Genomic DNA, 18,872 nt, shown 5'->3' with positions numbered 1-18,872 from the left:
ATGGCTGGTAACAACTCAGTAAATGATGTTTTTTTGCAGCGACCAGTCGATGACCGGGTCATTGTCGTACAGATCCTGGTAATAATTTTCCTTTGCATCAACATGTTGCTCATTGTGATCTTTGTTAAAAAGGAATCCTTTCACACATCTGCACGCTACATCTTGTTTTTTGTAACACTGCTGTCAGACAGTGTTTTGTTATTGGTGTCAGATGTTTTGCTTATATTGACCTATTTTGAATTTACAATACAAGTGTGGTTGTGTATAATCTTCACTATTTTTGTGGTTATGTATAGTTTTGTCACACCAGTTACTCTGACAGCAATGACTCTGGAGCGCTATGTGGCCATTTGTATGCCCCTGCGTCATGGACAGCTGTGCTCCACACGCAGCACTATGTACTGTATCCTGATCATTCAAGGTGTCAGCTCTGGCCCTTTTATAATTATTCTGTCCATGTTCTTTGCTTCTGCCTCACTTAAGTTCTACAAGCAATCCCTGATATGTAGTGTAGAGGCATTTACTCTTTACAGATGGCAGGATCATGTTCGATCAGCTGTGTTTCAATTTTATTTCTTGATTATGGGCATCACTATTGCATACTCATATGTTCAAATAATGAAAGTGGCCAAAGCTGCATCAGGAGAGAAAAAGAAGTTGACACATAAAGGACTCAAAACAGTGATCCTTCATGCTTTCCAGTTGTTGCTCTGTCTCATTCAGCTGTGGTGCCCATTCATTGAAACTGCAGTGCTTCAGATTGATTTCGGGTTATTTATAAATGTAAGATATTCTAACTACATTATGTTTAATATTGCTCCAAGGTGCTTGAGTCCTCTGATCTATGGCCTCAGGGATGAAAATTTTTCTCGTACTGAAAAGTCTTATGCCTACTTCATCCTGTTCAAAATAAACATAATTTGAGTTACATCAGAAATATAAATGCTGCCATTCATATTTCCTCAGACCATACAGGAAATGACTGTTTCAATATGCAAGAATAATTTCATGTAAATAATTAATTTTAAATTATTAGTAGTTTTGCAACTTGCTTTCCTGTATATGTTCAGTGATGCTATATTGTTATGCATTTAAACAAAACTCTGCAGTTACATGTCACTTTTCAGGTGCAGTTTACACATAAGTTTAAAATGAGAAAATACAATTTAAATAAATGTTAAGTGTATCTACACAATTTGTCCAAGGGATTTTTTTTTTCCTGATAGAAGATGATTCACTTTCTCAGAATGAATTGTAGAGTTTTTATGATGTTGCAGCTTGATTGATTTAGCTTTACCTGTTATGAATTGTTGCAACATAATTTAACTGAAATTTCCAAATGATTAAGTATGTGCAACATGACAAGACCTAAAAAATATCATTGAAAGTCAGGATTATGTGACAAACAAATGATATATGAAAACAAATACTACTTTTATTGTATTGCTGTTATGTGAATGGGGAAGAATGATGAAGATGGAATAATGTTATTTTGAAAAACTTCTTTGGTACTGATCATAACCCTACGGAGTCCCGCAAGGGACATGGGAGAAGAAAAAAAAAAACTAAGATGAACTTTTGCGAGATCTCGCAAAAAGTTTGTGCAGATTCTGCTAACAATTTGTCTTTGTATCAACATGTTCCCCATCCTGACTTTTATAAAAAAAAAAAAGAATCCTTTCACACATCTGCACGCTACATCTTATTTTCTGTAACATTACTGTCAGACAGCCTTTTGTTATTTGTGAGTGATATCCTGGTAATCTTAACCTATTTTCAATTTACAATACAAGTGTGGTTGTGTATAATCATCACTATTTTTGTGCTTCTGTATACTATTGTCACACCAGTTACTCTGACAGCAATGACTCTGGAGCGCTATGTGGCCATTTGTATGCCCCTGCGTCATGGACAGCTGTGCTCCACACGCAGCACTATGTACTGTATCCTGATCATTCATGTTGTCAGCTCTGGACCCTGCATAATTATTCTGTCCATGTTCTTTGCTACTGTCTCACTTAATTTCTACAGAAAATATGTGATTTGCACTGTTGAGTTGTTTATTCTTTACAGGTGGCAGGATCATGATCGATCAGCAATACATCAGTTTTATTTCTTGATTATCAGGATTATTATTATTTTCTCATACGTTCAAATTATGAAAATGGCCAAAGCTGCATCGGGAGAGGATAAGAAGTCAATACACAAAGGCCTCAAAACAGTGATCCTTCATACTTTCTAGCTGCCCTCTGTCTCATCTAGCTGCCTACCCCATTTATAGAAAACACAGTCCTTCAGATTCATTTTAATTTATTTTTAAATTTCAGATATTTTAATTATGTATTATTTAGTATTGTTCCAAGGTGTCTGAGTCCTCTCATTTATGGACTCAGGGATGAAAAATTCTTTTTTGCACTTAAAAATCTTTTGCTTACTTCATCATGTTCAAAAGAAACCTAATTTGACATGCTATATCAATTATAATTATAATGTTGACATTCATTGTTAAACAAAGCATTCATTCATTTTAATCATATTGATTATTTATTAGTCTTTATCTTTCCACCATTTGAAGAGGTGGTTTTGTGTTTAGCTGTTGTGTATGTCATGTGTTGTTTTACTGTAAAAAGAGGAAACCTTTATGCATTTGACTTTTCAATCAGAAACTATTTGTCAGGGACAATTTACCCTTTTAAATAATTGAATGAATTTAAAAATATCTAAACAAGGATGTGATCTGGTAGTCTTTTGTAACTATATAGTCATATTCCAGTTGAATCAGTAACACACAATACCCACATCTATGTTCATAACAATGCTCACTTTTTTAAATAAATATTTATCTTTTAATTTACTATTTTATGATATAATTATTTATTTTCAGTTACAGAAAGGAAAATCAGATTTCTCGCTCAATATGTTCACAACTGCGATTAGATGCTCAGATAGCTATAGCCTCTGTGGTGGCCAGCTTTTTTATTAAATAACCAATTATCATTTAAGTTTTTCAGTGATTATTCAGTAAAGTATTAGTTTACTTGTGGTATGTAATAACCTGAGTTTAAAAATAAAATAAAACTGATTTTGGTTTTGACTGAAGGCAGTATGGTGGCACGGTGGTTAGCACTGTTGCCTCACAGCAAGAAGGTCCTGAGTTCAGTTCAATTCTACCATCAAGCCGGGGGTCTGATGGTAGAATCAGACCCCCGGCAAACTACATATATATGTGTATATATATATATATATATATATATACATATATATATATATACATATATAGATACACATATTTAATAAATGCACTTTAGAACAGCAAGCAGCAACATGACGCCGCCTCTCTGGGAACATCTCAGGCCCCCCTAGGTGTGGAGGCCTGTCTCCCCCCACCACACTCCCTGCTGGTGGCTGATGTCCTCTGATGGGTCTGTCTAGCGCAGACCCGCCGCTGGAACGAGAGAATTTTAATACAACAGCAAAAAGCATTAGACACTAAGCAGGCAAAGTTCTTTGTGTTACTCGTATACGAGGGAGGCCCGAGCCAAGTGTCGGTCCTTCCACTTGACTTCAGTTGCTCTCGTCTGCTCCCTCGTAACACTGCTCTTTTATTGAGGTTACATGAATATGCATAGGCTCATTAACAAATGACGTCTTACATAGGTATACATGTGAACAAAGAGTACCGTCTGTGTGTGTGTAAGTATGTGTGTGTGTGTGTGTGTGTGCGTGTGTGTGTGTGTGTGTGTGTGTGGGGGGTCAGAATGTGACCCCATAAACGACTTCCCTAAACCTGCTGGTCTGGAAGTCCAGCAGTTCATCTAAACAAAAGGCACTTAGACTAAAACAGATATAGATGTGTTTACTATACCATAATATCAGTAAGAGAAGATATAACCTCTTCCCATGACCCTAGGATCTGAGTGTGAATGCCACAACACTCAGGAATGCACTCAAAGTCTTTGCAGACTACTAAGGATCAGACCCCTATCAATATGACATTGATTATAAAACTCTAAGCATATATGAGTAGTAGGGCTGGGTATCGTCACTGATTTCTAGAATCGATTCGTTTCTGTCAGAGTGAATTGTTAAATGTTTGTCATTTTTATGCTTACCATCCATTTCTACATTGTAAAGCAATTCCACAGTCCCCCTCCCCAGATTCTTGAGTTTTTGGGTGAGGGGCTGTAGGTTTGATTACAGACACATCCTATCTGGAAGGTCTGTTTGATGTAAGCTTCCTGCCCAGCAGGAGGTCTCACACACACACACACACACACACACACACACACACACACACAGTGCCTCGTCTTTGTAACCAAGGGGGGTTAAGAGGGGAGGTACGTGTTGTAAACTATTGTGTGAACTGTAACAGTTTGTCAATAAATAGCTGCGAGGGAAGCTGCTCTTTGAAGGACTTTGGGCTGGAGACAGGTTAGGAGCGTGAGCTCCAAGAGCTGGTTCTTGACCAAAGGCCTCCCTTGCGCAAGTAATCGATCGAACGCTGTTGCCTTGTTTTCTTTCATGATAAATAAGTCTCTAGAACTAGCGGGGTTTGTGGGAACAGACCCAACATTTATTTGGTCCTCCGAGCCGGAGCCCAACACATCGCCTCCACCGCGAGGGGAGGGAGAGGACGCCACCGCAGTCTGCTAGCAGCCATCGTCTGGGACGATTGACGAAAGCCCTGGTACTTTGCTTTGTTCCAGGCCGGACAGTTTGCGCCTGAACTCCCCACGGGATGGATGGCGATTGACGGGAACCAGAGACTCTTCCCATGAACGGAAACAAAACGAACAGTGAGTACAGAAGGCCTTAGAGAGCGGCTACGTGCCCGTGCGTTAAAGCAGGTACGTGAGTGCGCAAGCTGTGCGTGTAGACGCAAGCTACCTGGCTTCTCCGCCAGTGTTTTTGTTTTTGTTTTATCTTTTTGATTTATTTAAGGAGGTTTAAAGAGGTTTCTCCACCGAATAGAAGGAGGGTAAGGACGGTTTCTCCACCGAAAGGAGGATAGAGCTCTATAAAGATAAAAAAAGGTTCTCCGCAGTTAAGGGCGTTGAGTGTATGGTTTCTCCACCAATGGTAAGGAGGAAAGAGCTCGCCGCGGTAAGGGGGATTATAGGCCTAAAAAGAGTGTGAATGAGCGTATATGTGTGTGAGTGCCAGTAAGTGAACGCAGCAGCACAGAAGTTAACCTAAGCGGTGTTAATGGAATTCTGTGACCTGTTGTGTACACGTAGCCTGGGTTTTGGTGTAAGTCGCGTTGCCAGTTGCAAACTTAAAAGAAGTCTGCCTTGAAAGAGAATGAAATACACTGCAAAGTTTTTATTGGGCAGAACGTGGTGTGTGGATCGTTGAAGAATTAAGTGAAATTGTGCTCTAAAGCAGAAGTGAGTGTGAGTGTGTCTGACGTCACGGTGTGTGTGAAACGGTATCCAGCTGGAGCAGACGTGATTCTGCAGGTCACCTGCCCAGCGGACAAAGAAATAAAATAGTTGTGTGGTGAATGATAGCACGAAGAGTGTTTGGTGTTTCTCAGCCTGAAACAGCTGTAATGTACTTTCTGTTTTTAAGAGAGAGAGAGATGTGTGTTGTTTTAAGCAGTGATGAGAATAATGAAAATGTGATGAGAGGAACACAAAAACATACAGAAAATACATCAACCATACTAACCCTACATGCATATACACAATAAATGATACTCATGAAGACCAGACAGCATCTTAAGCATGAGATTCTGTTTGTCATCTTGTCCAAGTCACTAGTAAGATGAAAGTGATACATAGACTAGTGGACTGAATATTATAGGAGGACAGATGACTGCATCATAGAGGAAAACAGAATGCTGATGAGGGGTCTTAAATGAGTGAGCTGAGTGAGCTGATTGTGAGTTTCTGGTGTGTGAAGAAGTTTTACCATGGCACACATTTGGTTACATGAGAAGAAACTTATTATGTGCTGAGACAACAGGGTTATGCTGTATGTTGTGTGTGGCTGATTGGATGAATGTTTGAGATTAAACTGGCTGTTGATTTGTCTTTTGTTACTAAGTTGAGCCTGCCAAATGGGTTGTTACAATTTATCCCCCTGGCATGAAAAACACGTGTCATGACTTAACAAGGCCTTTCTTTCCTTTGCTTTCCTTTATTTTCTTTCCTTTCTTTTTATTTTGTTACTTTCATGGTGCACTGAAAGTTTCGTTTGATGATGTCTGTTTGAGCAGAGATGCACGATTAGAACAGAAGCGCTATACGACTCGTCGTCGACAAAACTGTTGCGAAAGTGAGCTTCTCCAAAAATTAAAATGGGCTTGGGAGAAAGCCACTTATTTGGGACAATCAGAAAACAAGTCCCTGCCAAAAAGGATTCAGCGATGTAATCCGCTTCTAAAGTTTTTCTTCTTCTTTTTTGAAATGACGTCATTGCTGGCAGTAGAAACTTATTGCGTCAAGAAGGGTTCTACTATTAGCAAATAAAAAATTAGTGAAAAAACTGACTGACAAAAGCTGACAAGACTGACTGACGTAACACCATTGTGTGAAGTTAACCCCCACCTGACAAAGGTGTGGATGTATCTCTGTGTGTGTCTTCTGTTGCAGGAACAGAAGGAGACCACAGGAGGAAACTTGGGTCACATGACTATGTGAACTCTGCAAATTTAACCTTTTTAGTTTAAAATTTTCTGTGTCTGTGAATTCACCATGGGTGTGTTATTCACTAACTTGTGTTGCTTACAGAAATTACTGTGAGAAAGAGTGTATACAAATGCGCAGCGCTAACATTTACCTTTCTTTTTACAGTAGATGGTTAATCATGTGATTCGATCATGTGATTTATAGCAGGACACATCTTAATGATGTTTTTCTATCACAGGATTACTGAGATTTTGTGTGAAGAAAACTGTAGTTACAGGCTGTGTATTGGTGATTAACTTACACTGTGTTGGAGAAAATATGAGTGTTATAAGGGAGAAGTGAATACAGTGTGACACTGTGTTTGAAACCAGTGTTACTTCTTTTTTACAGCATCTCTGGAATCTGGATGGCCGGCACCTGACCACCAGGATTGTTTATGTGTGTTGTTAATGTTTGTTTTTTCTAAGAGTGCATGTAGAGGATTCAGCAGAAAACAGACAAGTGACATGAGAAAACAAATAAGAGATGCAGTGTTTATGGAATAGTTTAATATGGGCTCATTAGCTGGCCACTATTGAGCTCATAGTAAGTGAAGTGACATTGCTTAAGGAAAGTCACCGATTAAATTGTGGAATAAATTGGGATGATTCATGATTTGGGACAAATTATGATAATAATAATAGTGATTTAATGACTGGAGAAAACCTGCACATGATATTTGTCTTTTATGCTGAATACCTTATTACTCTCATGATCTATAGTTGGTTGAAAATGTGAAGTTTTATTTAAAGACTTTGTCTTCCAGGATACAGGCTCCAGGTGGAGCTGGGAGTTAAACAAGCTAAACATTTAATTGCCGACTAATGTTTTTACACAGGGTTACAGGTTGGAGTGAAGCTGCTCCAAGGGACAAACCCTGGAGATTGTTTTAGGGAGACTGTGCAACATTCTTGTACATGTCTCGTTGGGGAGTTGACACATGGCAGAAGCCATGTGGCGAGAGGAGTGTCATTTTAATTTGCAGATGTCGTGAGGTGCCATGACGAGAAGGAGTGACTGAGAGGATCGTCCATAAGATGGAAGCTGAGGCCTGGAGAGAGTCTTCAGGAGGATCGGAGATTACCTTCAGCACAGAGAACTGTGCTACTGAGCTTCCAGGAGATCGTCATGAGGAGACTCTGCACAGCAAAATCTTAAATAAGATAAAAGAGTTTCGACGTTGACATTGAGGAAGACAACTAAGGTGTACGACGTGCTCTGCCTTTAAAATCTTCAGCAACGTTGAATCGTTTGAACCTGAGGGAGCGTGCCAGGCTCCAAAAAGTGACAGCACAGAGGAGGTCCAGCGATGGACTTGTGGTTCTGTGAACAGCACAAATGCCAGGTGACTGCGAAATACCTAACACCACTTTTTCCACAAGTGAAGCCAGTAACTTCCTATCCTAAAAGATTAGCTCTAGTTGCTTGTGCTTTACTTCCATGCGTGAGATCAATATGTGCAGCAGCTTAAGCTGTACAATGTTTCAGGATATAGTTTTTCACCTTTTTGACACTGTTAGTTCCACACGAGGTAGATGTCTACTACTGCAGACTAAAATTACATTTCTGTCACCTATAAGACGCTTGTCTTTAATGTTGCTGTTACTCTCATAACCATACATATAACCATAAAGTGATGCACAATTCTGAATCCGTTACACCTTTTGTCAACGAAAGAAGAGGGCACTTCTCATGAGTGTAGACAGCGCGTAGAGAAGGAGTGTAAGCCAAGGGATGACTTAATAGCTGTGCCACTTGGTGAGGGAAAGGTTTGGTTTGTTGATGGTTTGAGCTTTACAGCAGCAGAGGGACAGACTAAAACAGGTTTTACTGTAGTAGATAGTGAGAAAGTTATCTGTACAGGACAACCAGCATGTTTCATATTTGCTTGAGCAGCAGGGATGCTAGCTTTAACGGAAGCGTGTAAAGCTGCAGAGAACCGAGATGTGACAATATACACTGATAGCCAGTATGCATTTGCTACAGTACATTTCTTTGTAGTGCAGTGAGTGGGACGAGGTGTGACGACTTCTACAGGGAAACCTGTAGAACACGCCAAACTCTTGCAAAATCTGCTGACGGCAGAGTTTTTACCCAGTAGAATTGCCGTTTGTAAATGTGTAGCACACATGTGAGGGAAAGATCCGGTTGCATTAGAGAATGCTTTTGCACATAAGATCGCGAAAGAGGCAACTTTAGGAGAACATGTTGTTAACGTTTTAGCAGTGCAGTGCCAGCAGACGTTGCCTATTATGCGGAATGCACTGGTAGACATGTATAACCACTCACCTACTGCAGGAAAACAGTTGTGACTTATAGAAGGAGCGAGCTTGCAGGATGGTGTTTATTATCTGTGTGATACACCAATACTACCTTAGAATTTGTATAAGACTGCTGCTATTTTGCGCCATGGGCTTTGCCATGTCGCAACAGGAGGGAGATGATGACAGCAATAGTTTATACTTTAAGATTAAATACCTGAGCATATTAGCAGATTAGATGCTTTAAATGTTAAAAAATAAAGAAGTCTTGAGAACAAATGATCTGCCAGATGATTCTGTTTCTCCGCAGGAGCAGAATCTGAAGTCTGGAGATTGGATGTTGACAAGGCCATGGAGAGGAAGTGCTGGTCCAGTTCACGGTGGAAAGGTTCTTATCGGATGCTGCTGACGATGACCACAGCAGTGAAGATTGCTGAAAGGAATACTTGGATACATCAAGCGCACTGCAAGAAGGTAACACACTTCCTGGCCGACTCTGGGTGATGGTGAAAAGGCCAGCGGTACAAAGGGGGGAGTATATCTCTAGGACCTCTCATCTCAATCCTGGTGAAGAAACCAACGGATCCTGAACCCAACTTAGAATGGCTGGGAATGTGCTGTTCGCCTTCTTGTGCCTGTGGACCCTGAGTGGGATGACAGGAGCGCACTGGGACAGAGCAAACCACACCCAGTACCCGCATTGGGTCTTCAACAACTACTGGTGGCAGTTTGTGAACACAACCGCTCACATAAAGAACGAGACCAATGGTTATGCTTGTGATGCCACTGGCTACACATTCTTCTGGACTGTGGCCATATAGCATCACTAAGAGTGAGACAGTTTGTTTGGTTGCCTTGGCAACACATCCAGGAGTAAACATACTTGGGACACTGCCAACTTTTCAACTTCTGAACCTGAATGGACGGTTGGTTCACCAGTAGCTGGAAAGGTGAACTGCTCTGGTACGACAGACCTGCTAGTCTGACTCAAAGTGTCTGACTCGCAGCAGGACATTGAAAAGCTAAATGAACTGGAAACAGGCCAGTTGCCTATGTGTATGAAGGGCAATGGATTAGTCCAAGTTGGAGATTTATCATGGAATTTGTACAACATCACCTATTCTTTGTGTCCTCTGCAAGAAGGATGTAAACAGAGAAGCCTTTTGTCTACATTTACATCATGAACACTTCTCTAAGCTGGTTGAGGTTTTGAGCCAAGAAGATCAAAACACCTTGATCCAATTTCCTTTACAAAGCTTTTCCTGTGGTGACAACAGGACAGGAGAAGAGTTGTAAATGCGGATAATTTACTAGTTGACTCTAACCCCCACAGGATGCCTACAGTGAGAAGATTTGGGGGGTTGATAGGAGTCATAAAGAAGGGTGTTGACCAGGCTACAGCTTTGAAGTTAGCTGAGAGCCACATGGACAAACGATAAAGTCAACTGATGTGTTTGAATGTCTATGTCTGTATACAGTTGGATTGTAGTGACATATGATTTTTTGAGAATGTTGATCATTCTTTTTGACTGTTACATTCAGTTGTTTACTTGCAGGAATACATAATGAATCACATGACAGGAGTAGATGCACCACAAGGCTGGATAACTTGGTTAATGTCTGGTCCTTGGTGGCATCTTCTTTTGGAAATATTAATTCCTGTTTTTGGACTGTTGACATTTGATTTGTTTATGTATAGGATGAATTTTACCGTGTATAAGATCAATGCGAACTAAGATGATTCCTAATACATTTGTTAATTATGTACTTTTACAACAATATGAATTGACTGAAATGAATGACATGACAGAAGCCTGTGTATGAATGACGCCTGCACTGAAAATGTTAAGCAAGAGGTGCATGGATAAGAATATACTACATAGGAATAGTTTGGAGCATAAAAATAACAAAACAGGAGGGAAATGTCAGAGTGAATTGTTAAATGTTTGTCATTTTTATGCTTACCATCCATTTCTACATTGTAAAGCAATTCCACAGTCCCCCTCCCCAGATTCTTGAGTTTTTGGGTGAGGGGCTGTAGGTTTGATTACAGACACATCCTATCTGGAAGGTCTGTTTGATGTAAGCTTCCTGCCCAGCAGGAGGTCTCACACACACACACACACACACACACACACACACACACACACAGTGCCTCGTCTTTGTAACCAAGGGGGGTTAAGAGGGGAGGTACGTGTTGTAAACTATTGTGTGAACTGTAACAGTTTGTCAATAAATAGCTGCGAGGGAAGCTGCTCTTTGAAGGACTTTGGGCTGGAGACAGGTTAGGAGCGTGAGCTCCAAGAGCTGGTTCTTGACCAAAGGCCTCCCTTGCGCAAGTAATCGATCGAACGCTGTTGCCTTGTTTTCTTTCATGATAAATAAGTCTCTAGAACTAGCGGGGTTTGTGGGAACAGACCCAACAGTTTCCGATTCACAAGGTCCCGAATCGATTCGATCCACGATTCGATTTGATTCGATTCAATTCAATTCGATTTGATTCAATTAAATTCGATTTGAATCTGGGAAGTTTTGACAGTCAGAAATATTATAATTCAGATCAGTACATTTACATATTTTTGTATCTATAAAAAGGAAGCTGACACACGCAAGACTTTATCAAAGGTGTGAGCGTCACAGCAGATGCCTTTGTGTCAAAGTAGCTGAAGATAAAACACAGAAAAACATGAAGGTGGTTTTCCTGGCCTGGGATTTTATAAAAATATTCTGCAGTACATCAAAAACGAAAGAAAACCATTAATCAACATATGAACGTTACCTCTGACGTTACAGCGGTTTTATTAGAGACACGGCTGAGCATTTTGCATTTTGCATAATTTTAAAAAGTTTAAATTTGTTCAGTATTGAACGGCAGAAATTAGGTTTTCTTTTCGGAAGTATGTAAAACGAAAAAAAACAAAAAAAAAACAGCGGCCGACAGCGCTGTAAACAACGGTAGACTTGTGCGTAACAAGCAAGCGAATAATGCAGAAAACAGATTTTTAGACGGGAAACTGTTCATGAAGTACAGAGAGAGAGAGAGAGAGAGCTGTGCATGAAGTGTGATTTTATCGTGTTGGAAGCAAAACAGCAAAAGTCAGAGGGAATTCATGACGATGTTTATGTGAAGCTTAGTTTGGATCACCTTTTGCTGCTGGTTCAGTCAATATTGTTTGGAGAGAGATAAAACTAACAGCTTTAGAATCAGCGCAAAAAGGGCGTGAACACAAAGCGCGGACCCGCCGAAACATCAGAATCAGCGAGCTGTCGGCTTTCAGCCCCGACCGTGTCCGTGCAGTTGTTGTGCCAAAAAGTGATTGTCTGCCAGAAAGTGATTGCCGTCCAGCAGCGCCCGTCGGGTGAGAAAGGCGACATCTCACTGATTCTGATCCGCGGGTCCACGCTGTGTGTTTACGTCCTTGTGCAGAATCCGTGTACCTGCTCTCATTTACTGTCTTAGCTGTTTGGTGGTTGTTGAAATTTTGTGAGGTTTCACCTGAAATTCTGGCGTTTCGGGCAAAATAAATTTATATTAAAAAATCGATTCAGGATTTTAATGAATCGATTTCACGTTATCCAAGCCAGAATCGATTTTAATCGATGAATCGATTATTAAAACCCACCCCTAATGAGTAGATATTTCTAAGCATAAATGACAATCCAATAATATAAATCTGACATCCTCAGCTGTCGGTGCGTTGGTGGTTCTCGGTGTCCGGGGCTGAGCACTCAGGTATGTACCTGATGCACTCCCGGCGGCAGCTTGGCAGGGCCCGGCGCCCGTGGCCGGGTTGGGCCCCTTCCGGGAGGTTGGGTGCCCTCGGACCTCGTGCCTATGGGACCGGGGCTCGGTCCGCTCTGGCACGACTGGCTGCTGGCAGAGCCTGCACTGTGGCTACAGGGTAACCCCACGTCTGGTACTCTCCTCAGCTCTTTCCGGAAAGGTGGCGCAGTTGCCTCTCCGGTGGTCCTCCTTAGGCTTTCGTACTCTGGGGGGCCTGTGGATGTTCGGTCCTGGGTCTCCTCCATGTCTGCTTCATGCTCTGGGGGGCAGGGCTATGGCTCCCTACACCCTCTAGCACAGTGGTTCCCAAACTTTTGTTGCTAGGCCCCCCTTTGTTTTACAAGGACAAAGAGGAAACAAATCCTGTCGGGGATACCAACCTTGGCACGACAGGTGTTGTGCAGGTGAAGCCAAAGGCAAGATATGCTTCATAATGTGTTCTAGTTTTTGGCTGGCAAGGAAGTTGGTTTGGAAGCATATTTAGCGATACTTCAACCTCTGCTTTATGTTTGTGTGGGAGCCCAGTCCAAAAACATGTTCATTATGCTAGCAGTGTCCAAGCATTCATTATTTTTTTTCATACCGCCATTGCAGAGCCATTGCCCCCCCTCACCGCACCACTGCTCTAGCAGGTCGTTACATGGATAAACCTGTTGAACTCAAGTGCGCTCATACACACAGGTGTACACACGGGTGCTCACAGACACAAACTATATCTTCCTTGGCTGCTACCTTAAAGCATATTGTGCGCTGTCAGTCTTGTGTGCTGCTCAATAACATTCAATATTTAGCATTTAGTGTTATTTACATGTATCTAGGTTGTTGCTTTGATCTCTGTATTGTGTTGTTCTCTAGTTGTTTGTTTTCTTTTTTCTTCTTTTAACAGGTGATACAACAGATTTTCTCAGTCTTCTCTTACTGTCCCCCCTTCCACCCGTTTTTCTTTCTCCCTTTCTTTCTCTTTCTCCTTTACTGTCTAATTGTCTGTCCAATTTGTAATAACTTAAAATAAAATAAAATAAAATAAAATAAAATAAAATAAACAATAATAATATAGATCAATCAAGCGGGCAACATGGCATTGCCATATTTTCTCCACTTGAAAAAATAAATCCGTTGGGCATCTTTCCTGTCCTTCAGAAAACAATTCTGATTACTAAAGTATGGAACGGGACAGGCAAAAAGAAAAAAAAAAACTCTCTTGAGTGCTCCATCTATCAATAATATTGTGGCATCGAGGGGAATGGGTGTGAAAGGAAGATGACGACACTGCGTAGCAAGGTTTTGTGTGATCGTTGTTCTCGAAGGCTGTAACCTTTAAAATAATGATGCACAGTCATCTGTCAGACAACTTCAGCAGTCCAGCAGAAGATATTTGGCTACAGAAGACAGCAGAAGTTTTCTTTGCTGCACTTAATTTTTGGTTTTGTTTTGTTTTTAAAAATTCATTTAATAATGACACTTTCTCAACTCTGAGAAGTGCTTCAGTTCTATATGGCAGATAACAACTCAGTGAATAATGTTTTTTTGCAGCAACCTAATGACCGGATGATTATTGTGCAGATTCTGGTAATAATTTTTCTTTGTATCAACATCTTGCTCATTCTGACTTTTATAAAAAAAGAATCGTTTCACACATCTGCACGCTACATCTTATTTTCTGTAACATTACTGTCGGACAGCCTTTTGTTATTCGTGAGTGATATCCTGGTAATCTTAACCTATTTTCAAATTACAATACAAGTGTGGTTGTGTATAATCATCACTATTTTTGTGCTTATGTATACTTTTGTCACACCAGTTACTCTGACAGCAATGACTCTGGAGCGCTATGTGGCCATTTGTATGCCCCTGCGTCATGGACAGCTGTGCTCCACACGCAGCACTATGTACTGTATCCTGATCATTCACGGTGTCAGCTCTGCCCCTTGTATAATTATTCTGTCCATGTTCTTTGCTTCTGCCTCACTTAAGTTCTACAAGCAATCCATGATATGTAGTGTAGTGGCATTTACTCTTTACAGATGGCAGGATCATGTTCGATCAGCTGTGTTTCAATTTTATTTCTTGATTATGGGCATCACTATTGCATACTCATATGTTCAAATAATGAAAGTGGCCAAAGCTGCATCAGGAGAGAAAAAGAAGTTGACACATAAAGGACTCAAAACAGTGATCCTTCATGCTTTCCAGTTGTTGCTCTGTCTCATTCAGCTGTGGTGCCCATTCATTGAAACTGCAGTGCTTCAGATTGATTTCAGTTTATTTATAGATGTCAGATATTCTAACTACATTATGTTTAGTATTGCTCCAAGGTGCCTGAGTCCTCTGATCTATGGCCTCAGGGATGAAAATTTTTTTCTTGTACTGAAAAGTCTTATGCCTACTTCATCCTGTTCAAAATAAACATAATTTGAGTTACATCAGAAATATAAATGCTGCCATTCATATTTCCTCAGACCATACAGGAAATGACTGTTTCAATATGCAAGAATAATTTTATGTAAATAATGATTAATTTTAAATTATTAGTAGTTTTGCAACTTGTTTTCCTGTGTACGTTCATTGACGCTATATTGTTATGCATTTAAACAAAACTCTGCAGTTACATGTCACTTTTCAGGTGCAGTTTACACATAAGTTTAAAATGAGAAAACAAAATTTAAATAAATGTTCTAGCTGTCTACCCCATTTATAGAAAACACAGTCCTTCAGATTGATTTTAATTTATTTCAGAATGTCAGATATTTTAATTATGTATTTTTTAGTATTGTTCCAAGGTGTCTGAGTCCTCTCATTTATGGACTCGGGGATGAAAAATTCTTTTTTGCACTTTAAAATCTTTTGCTTACTTCATCATGTTCAAAAGAAACCTAATTTGACATGCTATATCAATTATAATTATAATGTTGACATTCATTGTTAAACAAAGCATTCATTCATTTTGATCATATTGATTATTTATTAGTCTTTATCTTTCCACCATTTAAAGAGGTGGTTTTGTGTTTAGCTGTTGTGTATGTCATGTGCTGTTTTACTGTAAAAAGAGGAAACCTTTATGCATTTGACTTTTCAATCAGAAACTATTTGTCAGGGACAATTTACCCTTTTAAATGAATGAATGAATTTAAAAATATCTAAATAAGGATGTGATCTGGTAGTCTTTTGTAACTATATAGCCACATTCCAGTTGAATCAGTAAAACACAATACCACAGTAAAACACAATATTGTTATGTTCATAACAATGCTCCCTTTTTTAAATAAATATTTATCTTTTAATTTACTATTTTATGATATAATTATTTATTTTCAGTTACAGAAAGGAAAATCAGATTTATCGCTCAATATGTTCACAACTGCGATTAGATGCTCAGATAGCTATAGCCTCTGTGGTGGTTCTTTCCCTTAAGCCAGCTTTTTTTTATTAAATAACCAATTATCATTTAAGTTTTTCAGTTATTATTCAGTAAAGTATTAGTTTACTTGTGGTATGTAATAACCTGAGTTTAAAAATAAAATAAAACTGATTTTGGTTTTGACTGAAGGCAGCATGGTGGCACGGTGGTTAGCACTGTTGCCTCACAGCAAGAAGTGTCACGGTTCTGGGTCAGTTTGACCCAGCATTTTCAGTTCTCACGTTTTGGTTTGATTTTGTATTTTTGGTTATTTTCTTGATCTATGGTATGATGATGATGATGATTATTTAGTATATTCCAGCTTATTCTGGTTTATGTTTAGTTCTGCCCGTGTAAAGTCTGTTTCTTAGTCTGCGTCCTTCTGTATTGTTTCCTGTTTTATTTTGAAGGATTGTGTCTTATGTCAGCGTGTCCATCTTTGCTCCCCCTGTCTCGTTAGCCCTTATCTCTCCCACCTGTGTCTCCCTCCTGTTTTCCATTCCCTGATTACTTCCCTGTGTATATTAGCCCTGTGTTTGCCCTTGCTCAGTGTCGCGTCGTACCATCAAATTATGCCTGTGTGTTTCAGTTCTCTGTTGCCAGTGTTCTTTGTTCAGTTCATGTTTTGTTTTCTCCAGCAATAAAGCTGAGGTTTTGAGTTACAATTCTGTGTTCGAGTCCTGCGTTTGGATCCTCATCTCCGCCTGCCCGCACACAGAGCCCTGACAAGAAGGTCCTGAGTTCAGTTCAATTCTACCATCAGGCCGGGGGTCTGTCTGTGTGGAGTTTGCATGTTCTCCCTGTGTTTGCGTAGGTTCTCTCCTGGTACTCTGGCTTCCTCCCATAGTCCAAAGACATGCAATTAGTGGGGATAGTTTAATTGGAAACTCTAAATTGCCCATAGGTGTGAATGTGAGTGCAAATGATTATCTGTGTCTGTGTGTTAGCTCTGCCTCAGACTGGCGACCTGTCTAGGGTTTACCCTGCCTCTTGCCCTAAGACAGCTGGGAAAGGCTCCAGTTCACCCGCAACCCTGGCGCTGTCACTTGGTGTTCGCTGGTGTGCGTTTTCTCTGCGATAGAGTATCACTTCCTGTTCCTGCTCAAACACGGTGATGTTTTTGAGTAGCTGATCTGCTTAGCGATTTATTTAAAGTTTTAGATACATTATCTCTTCATAGCATAATCTTCACATGCTTCATCCGAAGCACACTCTCTGTGTACTCAGTCCCTAATTTATAGCCAAAGTATTCACTCACTGTGTCTTTACTGTTTCGCTAGCTTAGCTTAGCTTAGCTTGTAGCCAACTCGCTAGCAGCATGGCCTCTTCACCTGTCCCTCCTGCACTTCCCTGCTCATTGTGTCAGATGTTAGTTACTCCTCGGCCTCCTTTAGCAGTAGTGATACTTGTAACAAATGTAGCATATTTGCAGCTCTGGAGGCCAGGATTACTGAATTGGAGACTCGGCTTCGCACCCTTCATTCACCCGTAGCTAGCCAGGCCCCTGTAGCTGGTGCAGCCGAAGATAGCGTAGGCCCCGCTAGCTGTTCCCCGGCAAACCCCAAGCAGCTGGGGAAAGAGGGCGACTGGGTGACGTGAGGAGGAAGCATAGTCTTAAACAGAAGCCCCAGGTACACCACCAACCTGTTCATGTGTCTAACCGTTTTTCCCCACTCGGCGACACACCCGCCGGGGGGTCAAACTCTGGTAATTGGTGATTCTGTTCTAGACATGTGAAGCTAGAGACACCGGCAACCATAGTCAATTGTCTTCCAGGGGCCAGAGCAGGCGACATTGAGGGAAATTTAAAACTGCTGGCTAAGGGTAAACGTAAATACAGTAAAATCATAATTCACGTTGGCAGTAATGACACCCGGTTACGCCAATCGGAGGTCACTAAAATCAATATTGAATCAGTGTGTAACTTTGCCAAAACAATGTTGGACTCTGTAGTTTTCTCTGGTCCCCTCCCCAATCAGACCAGGAGTGACATGTTTAGCCGCATGTTCTCCTTAAATTGCTGGCTGTCTGAGTGGTGTCCAAAAAACGATGTGGGCTTCATAGATAATTGGCAAACCTTCTGGAGGAAACCTGGTCTTGTTAGGAGAGACGGCATCCATCCCACTTTGGATGGAGCAGCTCTCATTTCTAGAAATATGGACAAATTTATTAAACCCCCCAAAATATGACTATCTAGAGTTGGGAGCAGGAAGCAGAGTTGCAGTCTTACACACTTCTCTGCAGCTTCTCTCCTCCTGTTACTCTCCTCCTGTTACCCGCCCAAAAACCCATCTCCATAGAGACTGTGTCAGCTCCCAAACTGACAAAAAAAGCTAAAAACCAGCCACAAACAACTTAAACATAAAAAAATCACAAAGAAAGAACAATACAGTATTCACATCTGAACCAAAGAGTAAAACAGTGAAATGTGGATTATTAAATATTAGGTCTCTCTCCTCCAAGTCTCTGTTAGTACATGACTTAATAATTGATCAACAAATCGATTTACTTTGCCTTACAGAAACCTGGTTGCAGCAGGATGATTATGATAGTTTAAATGAATCAACACCCCCGAGCCATTCTAACTACCAGAAATCTCGAAGCACAGGCAGAGGGGGCGGTGTGGCAGCAATTTTTCACACCAGCCTATTAATCAACGAAAGACCAAGACAGACTTTTAATTCGTTTGAAAGCCTGATGCTTAGCCTTGCCCACCCCAGATGTAAAACTCAAAAACCAGTCTTATTTGTTATCATCTA

General features: G+C 40.6%; 2 protein-coding genes and 1 pseudogene across 2 annotated transcripts; all 3 read left to right on the top strand.

Moving 5' to 3' along the window:
• LOC134640667 (odorant receptor 131-2-like) lies at positions 1-924 on the top strand. The gene has a single exon (XM_063492570.1). It carries the CDS (start codon positions 1-3, stop codon positions 922-924), a length of 924 nt encoding a protein of 307 aa, XP_063348640.1.
• A 54-nt stretch (positions 925-978) lies between these two features.
• LOC134640666 (odorant receptor 131-2-like) lies at positions 979-2,465 on the top strand (annotated as a pseudogene).
• An 11,745-nt stretch (positions 2,466-14,210) lies between these two features.
• Positions 14,211-15,122, top strand: LOC134640664 (odorant receptor 131-2-like). The gene has a single exon (XM_063492569.1). It carries the CDS (start codon positions 14,211-14,213, stop codon positions 15,120-15,122), a length of 912 nt encoding a protein of 303 aa, XP_063348639.1.
• Positions 15,123-18,872: the final 3,750 nt, after the last annotated feature.

This window comes from Pelmatolapia mariae, linkage group LG14 (assembly GCF_036321145.2).
Source record: "Pelmatolapia mariae isolate MD_Pm_ZW linkage group LG14, Pm_UMD_F_2, whole genome shotgun sequence".
Classification (NCBI taxonomy): Eukaryota; Metazoa; Chordata; class Actinopteri; order Cichliformes; family Cichlidae; genus Pelmatolapia; species Pelmatolapia mariae.
Note: the sequence above shows the minus strand (reverse complement) of the source record. Positions and strands in the feature narration are given on the sequence as shown.